This window comes from Carassius gibelio, chromosome B12, assembly GCF_023724105.1.
Source record: "Carassius gibelio isolate Cgi1373 ecotype wild population from Czech Republic chromosome B12, carGib1.2-hapl.c, whole genome shotgun sequence".
In the NCBI taxonomy this organism is placed as follows: Eukaryota; Metazoa; Chordata; class Actinopteri; order Cypriniformes; family Cyprinidae; genus Carassius; species Carassius gibelio.
In genome coordinates, this window is record NC_068407.1 from 22211998 (window position 1) to 22221702 (window position 9705).

Below are 9705 nucleotides of genomic sequence, written 5' to 3' on the forward strand. Positions count from 1 at the left end.
GGGTGATTGTGATGCAGTGACTCATGGGGAATGTAGTTTGGGTGTGGTGCAACAGATGAGAGGTGCTAGAGTCCGAGTGACATCTGGTAGTTGATGTGGAATGGTCCTGATTGGAGTGCCCTCTACTGAAGTTCATTGTCACTCCATCTAATGATCGTGACATAGCCCCCCCACCCAAAGGAGCGGCTTCCAGATGCTCAAAACAATCTAGGAGGGCGGTGGAGTGGAGGCGAAACAGGGGGAGGGACGGAGGGCCAGGTCCATGAGGAAGTGCAGTGGTCGAGGACCGGGGCAGAGCAGGCAGAACTGGGCCTAACATGGAGATCAGGAGCCTCTCCTGGACCTGACATGGGAAACAAGGGCCCTTCCTGGGCCTGACAGGGGAAACAGGGACCCGCCGTGGGCTTAACTCAGGAACAGGGACTCGCCATGGGCCTAACTCAGTAACAGGGGCCCACTGTGGGCCTAACTCGGGAACAGGGGTCCACCAAGGCAGAGCAGGTGGAGCTGGAGCCCACCAGGGTGGAGCAGACGACCACCACAGCTGAGAAGAGGAGACAAAAGCCCTCCAGGGCAGAGCAGACGACCAACACAGCTGAGAAGAGGGGAAAGTAGCCCACCAGGGCGGAGCAGAGGACCACCACAGCCGAGATGATGGGACAGAAGCCCACCAGGGAGCGGACCAGATGACCACCATAGTTGAGCAGACATGACAGAGGCCCACCAGGGTGGAGCAGAGGACCACCACAGTGGAGTTGATGGCACAGGAAAGCAAGTCTGGTCAGGTGGGATGAAACAGGGAACATAAACAGGTTAATAGCGGCCTCCGTGGCCATGATGAGATGGTAACTGGCCTCCATGGCCGTGACAGGGCAGGCAGTGAGTTCATGGAGGACCTCCGTAGCCATGACCGGAACGAATGAGAGCTCATAAACGGCCTCCATGGCCGTGAAAGAATAAGATGAGAGCTCTGGAAGTGCGGCTGAGATGTGACGAGGCTCTGGTAGATCCGTGGTGATTTGACTGGATTCATGAAGATCGACTGTGACTTGACATGGTTCTTGAAGATTGACTGTGACTTGACTTGGTTCCTGAAGATCGACTGTGACTTGACTTGGTTCCTGAAGATTGACTGTGACTTGACTTTGCTCATGAAGATTGTTGGGGACTTGACTGTGCTCTTGAGGATTGACTGTGACTTGACTTGGTTCCTGAGGATCGACTGTGACTTAACTTGGTTCCTGAAGAATGACTGTGATTTGACTTAGTCCTTGAAGATCACCAGTGACTTGAATCTGTCCTTGACGATCACCAGTGACTTGACTCTGTCCTTGACGATCACCAGTGACTTGACTTGACTCTGAATGGTCAACGGTGAATAGCCTTGTCTCTGGAAAGTCCATGGTGACTAGTCCTGACTCTGGAAGGTCAACAGTGACTAGCCCTGATTCTGGAAGGTCAATGGTGACTAACCCTGACTCCGGAAGGTCAACGGTTACTAACCCTGACACCGGAGGGTCCACGAGCACCTGACTAGACTCTGGAGGGTCAACCGGAACCTGACTCAACTCTGAAAATTCAACTGTCACCTGACTCGATTCTGGAAGGTCAACAGGAACTAACCCTGACTCTGGAAGGTCAACGGTGACTAACCCTGACTCTGGAAGATCGACGGTGACTAACCCTGACTCTGGAAGGTCGACGGTTACTAACCCTGACTCTGGAGGGTCCATGAGCACCTGACTCAACTCTGGAAAGTCAATGGGCACCTGACTCGACTCTGGAAGGTCAACAGGAATCTGACTTGATTCTGGGGAATCAACTGGAATGTGACTCGTCTCTGGATGGTCAACAGGAGCCTGTCTCGACTCTGGACAGTCAACTGGAATTTGACTCGACTCTGGAAGGTCAACAGGAACTAGCCATAACTCTGGAAGGTCAACGGTAAGTAACCCTGACTCTGGATGGTCAGCGAAGACTTGACCTGACTCTGGATGGTCAACGGTGACCTGATCAATGGTGACCTGACTAGACTCTGGGAAATCAACAGGGACCTGACTTGACTCATGAAGTTTAACTGTTGTTTCACTTGACTCTTGGGTGTTAATGGTGACCTGACTTGACTCTGGAAAGTCGACGGAGACCTGACTTGACTCATGAAGTTTAACTATTGTTTTACTTGACTCTTGGGTGTTAGTGGTGACCTGACCTTGTTCTGGATGGTCAGTGGAGACTTAACCTGACTCTGGATCATCAATGGTGACCTGACTAGACTCCAGAAAATCAACAGGAACCTGATCAAAGGTGACCAGACTAGAATCAAGAAGATTAACTGTTGTTTCACTTGACTCTTGGGTGTTTGTGGGGACCTGACTTGACTCTGGAAATTCAACTGAGGCTGCCATCTTGTGCAGCGGCGCTGGACTGGTGACCATCTTGTGCAGTGGCGCTGGGCTGGCGACCATATTATGCAGTGGCTCTGGGCTGGTGGCCATCTTGTGCAGTGGTGTTGGGCTGCCGGCCATCTTGTGCAGCGGCGCTGGGCTGGCAGCCATCTTGTGCAGTGGTTTTGGGGCTTTAAAGTCCTCTGTCTCTCCCACAGTGAAAGGAGAACCACATAACAGGAGTGCAAAGTCCATTATGTCCCTTAAGCTGCAATTAAACTCCCCTCTATTCTGACTAGAATCAAGAAGATTAACTGTTGTTTAACTTGACTCTTAGGTGTTAGTGGGGACCTGACTTGACTCTGGAAAGTCGACGGGGACCTGACTTGACTCTGGAAAGCCGACGGGGACCTGACTTGACTCTGGAAATTCAACTGAGGCTGCCATCTTGTGCAGCGGCGCTGGACTGGGGGCCATCCTGTGCAGCGGCACTGGGCTGGCAACCATCTTGTGCAGTGGCGCTGGGCTGGCGGCCATCTTGTGCAGTGGCATTGGGCTGGCTCCTTGCTTTAGATTTAACAGCAGGTCAACTGCTATATTAAAAATATATACAAAATAAATAAATAACAGTCAAGAAGGGTTATTGAACAGGGGTAAAACAGAGTGTGGGATGGATGGCAAGGTCCATGCAAAGGAAGTAAACATTTTAAATAAGTAAACAAGACTGTGGAACCATGGGGGATTTTGACAGCAGTGCAGACAGAGTCATGGTGTTTCAGGCAGGGAAGGGAGCCATGGCAGTTCAGGCAGGGCAGGGAGCCATGGTGGAGCAGGTTGGGCAGGGAGCCATTGTGGAGCAGAGACATAGACAGACCAGTTGTCTGTGGCAGAAGAGTTATTGAATGGCCTCCATTGCTGTGACAAGGCAGACAGTGGGTTTGTGAATGGCCTCCGTGGCCGTGACAGGACTGTAATTAAGTTTGTGGATCGCCTCCCTGGCTGTGATGGGACAGACAGAGAGTTTGTGAATGGCCTCCATGGCTGTGACAGGACAGGAAGAGAGTTCTGCAGTGACAACCATCTTGCCTGGGGACTCAGGCGTGGCAGCCATCTCGGTCGGGGACTCCAGAGTGGCGCTCATCTTGGCCGGGGACTCCGGCATGGCAGCCATCTTGGGATGAGCCTCTAGGCAGGCAGCCATCTTGTCAAGAGAAACTTGTGTAGCAGCCATGTTGCAAAGGAGCCTTTGAATGGCTTGAGCAGGCTCAGACTTGGCATACATGAAGCTTGCAGGTTCTGGAGTAGCAGGCGTTTTGTTAGCAGACCGTGGAGTAGCAGGCATAATGTTAGAAAACTCTGGCTAGACTAAGAAAACAAGACAATAGCATGAAACAAGACAATGACGATGGCAGGGAAAATGCTTGGTAGAGTCCGCATCAGTAAAACAATGCTTTACAATATCTGTTTGCCATGGCCATGCTTACATGGCTGTGAAACAGGAAATAACAATAAAGCAAGATAAAGTGAAGTGACATACAGCCAAGTATGGTGACCCATACTCAGAATTCGTGCTCTGCATTTAACCCATTCAAAGTGCACAAACACACAGCAGTAAAAACACACAAACCGTGAAAACACACCCGGAGCAGTGGGTAGCCATTAATGCTGCAGTGCCTGGGGAGCGGTGCCTTGTTCAATTGCACTTAAGTCGTAGTATTGTCAGCCCAAGTCTCAAACCCACATCCTTATGGTTAGGAGTCAAACTCTCTAACCACTAGGTCAAGACTTCCACACAGGGAAGAGGGTGCAGAGGGATTGTAAACATTAAGTGCAGAGGTGAGAGTTCCATCTGCTGGCTAGGCGTTACACCTAATCTATACCTCACAGAATCAGTTTTGCTGTGCAGGTGCAGTTAATCATCTGCGTCAGTCACAAAATGTATATAGTCCTATATATCTATACAGAAAATATGCTAATCATGAGGATGACTGCCAACAGCTGTTCTTAAATTCTTTTGACATTGCATACCAAACGACTTAAATGCTGACTGCAAACATTGACTCAGCCCAAAAAACATTCATAACCTTCCCGACAGTATGTTTACCAGCTGCACAGAATGAACCGGTTCATGCGTAGAACTGTCTTACCATTACTTGTGGACTGATAGTTGGGCTTTCTCCCTCATCAGTTCAAGTTTTAAAAAGTGCATTGCTGCTGTTTGTCTAACATTTTCTAACAAACAGCTAAAAAATTACACTGCAACTGAATAGGTGAACATGCACAAATTTACATGATTGACATGCCTGAAACAGCCTTGATAACAATTGGCTAACACTGCTGTCAGTCAAATTCATCAAGAATTATGCAAAAACACATTTTATTTATTTTAGTTATTTGAGATGTTATTTTTAGTTTTCTAATTGTGTTAAAATAGATTAAACTAATTATTTAACAAATATTATATTTGTTTAATAAACTGGGAGGATGTGAGATGTAAGAACACAAACTCCTCAATCAAACACATAATAAAATCAATCAATCAATCAATCAATCACCTTTATTTATATAGTGCTTTAAGCAAAATACATTGCGTCAAAGCACTGAACAACATTTATTTGGAAAACAGTGTGTCAATAATGCAAAATGATAGTTAAAGGCAGTTCATCATTGAATTCAGTTATGTCATCTCTGTTCAGTTTAAATAGTGTCTGTGCATTTTTAAAACTAGTCAAAACAACAGGCACAGTTGTCCAAGTTATACAATTAATTAGCTTAATGAATGGACCAAACTTTAAGTGGTGATAATCTTCTCTATTGAGAAGCAATCGGAAAAAATATTGCTTAGTCAAAAATGGCAGGGCTCATTTCCTACGGTTGCAAAAATTTTTGTTATAGTTCATTTAACAACCAAAGTTTGCTAATGATGCTTTTGGGAAACACACCTAAGATTTTTTTTTAGTATGTGAACCATTGGTATCTACACTGGTTTCGTTAAACAAAATATCAATTATGGTGACCAATACTCAGAATTCGTGTTCTGCTTTTAACCCATCCAAAGTGCACACACACAGCAGTGAACACACACACACCCAGAGCAGTGGGCGGCCATTTATGCTGCGGAACCCAGGGCGCAGTTTGGGGTTCAGTGCCTTGCTCAAGGTCACCTCAGTTGTGGTACTGAAGGTGGAGAGAGCACTGTACATGCACTCCCCCCACCTACAATTCCTGCCGGCCCGAGACTCGAACTCACAACCCTTTGATTGCGAGTCTGACTCTCTAACCATTAGGCCAGGACTTCCCTCAAATAATTATAAATTATTATTTTAAAATATTGACTCAAAAGAATCATATGTTCATAAATCGGATCATGAACTTGCGTTACCACGCCAAAGATTATTTATTCTTGAACATTTTGAATGAATAAAGACTACAAGTTCATATGTAAAGCACATTAAGCTATCATTTGACTTTATAAACTTTTATTTCATGCATGATTCATATGGACCTGTTAACTGAATGCAAAGTGTTAAGTCTCAGAGAATTTTTAAGTTGTGATGATGAGCATATATGTATGCTGACTTGGAGCTGCTAAATAAACATGCAGTTGTTTTTTGTTTCAATGGAGAATCAGTTGCTCTATTGGTTAAAATCCCCAGATTATTTCCTTAAGTATTAAATTAAGAAATTATATTAAAATTAAAAGTAATCACTTTGGTTATCTAAAATACTTTTCGGATGTATCTAATCTTATTAACCGCTTTTTAAAAATTTAATTATAATGAAATACAATTACATTTTATATTTTAAGTACTTAACACTGTTATATGTTTTTCACTACTCCCCAGCCCTGTCAATGTTTTGTTGTAGTAATATAATTCACCAAGATTATTAATGAATTAAGGTGCCCAAATTATAATCATGTATCTATTGTTTGACATGGGAGATCTGTGTGGGAAGTGTGATTAATGAGAGACATTTGACTGCACTAAAAAGTCACGTTTTCATGTATGTAGATTAATACTCAAGTGGAGGTGTACGAGGAGGCTGACCTAACTAAAGAGATCATTGGAGGAGTAATAGGAGGACTGCTGCTACTGGCTATCATCACTGCAGCCCTCTATAAGGTATGTCACCATCATAACATCAGTTTTAATCATTGGCACTTCATTTTCACATATCTACACTATCTATATTGTTAAATGCTTTATTCCTGCTTATATCTTCCTTAACAAGGCTGGATTCTTCAAAAGCCAGTACAAGCAGATGCTGGAGGAGGCAAAGAGGGATGCAGGAGGACAACCAAACATGCAAAAATAATATGCAATATTCTGTTAACAGATACTAGAGTGTTGTGTGTGCTTGAAAATGATATATGTAGGTCTAATTTAGAACACTTTATAAGAATTATCATTTTGAAATGATGCCACATCACTACTAATTGTTTTCTTATCAGTAAGCTTAACAATGAGTTACCACAACAAATGTGATTATAGCATTTCAAATATTACTTAACTTTCTTGTTTTAATGTAAACTGATTAAAAAAACTATAGCAAAAATATTTGTAATGTCAGAGGACTTTTTTCTCACATGCACAGTGTTTTTGATTTTTTTTTTTTTTTTTTACGTTTCTTCACATTACTGTAATATGGAAGCCCTATTCCAGAGTTTAGGCGCCAAATAGGAAAAGGATCTGCCGCCCGCAGTTGATTTTGATATTCTAGGTATTATCAAATTGCCTGAGTTTTGAGAACGTAGCGGACGTAGAGGAGTATAATGTAAAAGGAGCTCATTCAAATACTGAGGTGCTAAACCATTCAGGGCTTTATAAGCAATAAGCAATATTTTAAAATCTATACGATGTTTGATAGGGAGCCAGTGCAGTGTGGACAGGACCGGGCTAATATGGTCATACTTTCTGGTTCTAGTAAGAACTCTTGCTGCTGCATTTTGGACTAGCTGTAGTTTGTTTACCAAGCGTGCAGAACAACCACCCAATAAAGCATTACAATAGTCTAACCTAAGTCATAAATGCATGGATTAACGTTTCTGCATTTGACATTGAGAGCATAGGCCGTAATTTAGATATATTTTTGAGATGGAAAAATGCAGTTTTACAAATGCTAGAAACGTGGCTTTCTAAGGAAAGATTGCGATTAAGTAGCACACCTAGGTTCCTAACTGATGACGAAGAATTGACAGAGCAACCATCAAGTCTTAGACAGTGTTCTAGATTATTACAAGCAGAGTTTTTAGGCCCTATGATTAACACCTTTTTTCTGAATTTAACAGTAAGAAATTACTCGTCATCCAATTTTTTATATCGACTATGCATTCCATTAGTTTTTCAAATTGGTGCGTTTCACCGGGCTGCAAGGAAATATAGAGATGAGTATCATCAGCATAACAGTGAAAGCTAACACCATGTTTCCTGATGATATCTCCCAAGGGTAACATATAAAGCGTGAAGAGTAGCGGCCCTAGTACTGAGCCTTGAGGTACTCCGTTTACTATCTAAAATCAAAGGCTTTCTCACTCCAATAACTCTGGAAATGGCGGTTCATGCTTTCATCATGTGTCGGCTGGATTATTGCAAATCACTATATTGCGGTATATCAGATTCTCAAATCTCCTGTCTTTAGTTGGTCCAAAATTCTGCGGCCAGACTCATATATAATTGTCGCAAATATGATCATATCTGTCTGTCTGTCTGCTTCCTGACCTGGTCCCCAGTTAGTCAAGTATAAACACTAAGACTATTTGCCATATTTCTAGAGAGAAGAGTGGCGCCACCCCAGGAGAGATGGAGACCATCTCTTTTAAACATGTTAGGTCTGCACCAAAAGCTCATCCAATTGTCTATGAAACCTATGTTATTCTGTGGGCACCACTTAGACATCTAGCCATTGAGTGATGACAATCTGCTATGCATCTCATCACCACGGTAAGCAGGGAGGGGACCAGAGCATATTACAGTGTCTGACATCTTGCTTGCAAGTTCAAACACCTCTTTAATGTTATTTTTAGTGATCTCCGACTGGCGAGGTCGAACATCATTAGCGCCGGCATGAATAACAATCTTACTGTATATACATTTAGCATTAGCCAGCACTTTTAAATTTGCCAAGATGTCAGGCGCTCTGGCTCCCGGTAAACATTTGACTATGGTGGCTGGTGTCTCTATATACACGTTCCGTACAATAGAATCACCAATAACTAAAGCACTTTCATCAGGTTTCTCAGTGGATGCATCACTAAGTGGGGAGAACCTGTTTAATGTTTTAATCGGAACAGAAGAGCAGTGTTTTGACCCACAACTACGCTGCCTCACTGTCACCCAGTTGCCCTGCTGCAGGGGCTGTGTTGCTGGAACCGAACAATGTACAGGAATCCCTGAGCTAGACGCATCCAAAGCCATATCTAGAGCCCTAACATTCTTACTGTCCTCAATTAAAGTTTGGATGCGTGTGTATAATTCTGAAATCTTCTCTGTCAGCCTAACTATTTCCCTGCATTTATCACATGTGAATCCCTTTAATATGCGACAGAGATAGATAAACTGCACATGTGGCAAGAGTTGCAAATAACAATAGCAGGAGAAGCCATTACTCACCATGCTTGATGAAATATTCTTACTGCGGTTGTTTGATGAATTTGTGAAAAACTGGACCCAGAGAGAGGAGGGGAGAAAAGAAAACCGATAGGTTCAAATGAAAATGCTAATGACAAGCTTACGAGTGCTAACGCTTTGCACGTGTACTGCACTCAAATATTGAATTTAATATTTTAATATTGAATTTTATAGAATTTAATTGGATTGCATGTTAGAGCAATAAAAAATTTTTTTACGTACAATAAACCAAATAGGTCTGTAGTATTAAAAACTTGGCCTAGAACGCTCCTAAAAGGTCAAAGGTCAAGATTGGAGGATTCCTGGACCTACCTCCTAAAAATTCTGACAAAACAATCATACATTATCCTCACAGAAGGATAACTGTGGGATGCGATAACTTAAAAAAAATTACAATATGTGAAATTGTCTTCTATTTGCTTGTTTTTTTAATACAATTTTACATGATTGTGAATGCAAAATTATTTTGGAGATTAGACTCATCGTGTGACTCGCCAAATATGTCCGACAAGACTAGATCGTTTTCTCAGGATTTTTTCACTGATAAAAGCTTTGTTTAACATTTAAAGTCAGCTTCCTTGACAGCTTATTAAAAATGCAGATTCCTGGTCCAATGATATTTAAAGGCCTATTTTGATATAATCCTATTAATATAAAGCCTGTTTTCTGATCACTGTTGCTAATTGTTCCGT

General features: G+C 42.8%; 1 protein-coding gene across 1 annotated transcript in view; it reads left to right on the forward strand.

Moving 5' to 3' along the window:
- Positions 1-6910, forward strand: part of LOC127969333 (integrin alpha-X-like) — a 60578-nt gene extending 53668 nt beyond the window's left edge. The window contains exons 29-30 of the mRNA XM_052571206.1: positions 6398-6508; positions 6618-6910. Coding sequence (XP_052427166.1) covers positions 6398-6508; positions 6618-6701 — 195 coding nt within the window. The 3' untranslated portion in view covers positions 6702-6910. The remainder of the gene's footprint in view (positions 1-6397; positions 6509-6617) is intronic.
- The last annotated feature ends 2795 nt before the right edge of the window (positions 6911-9705 follow it).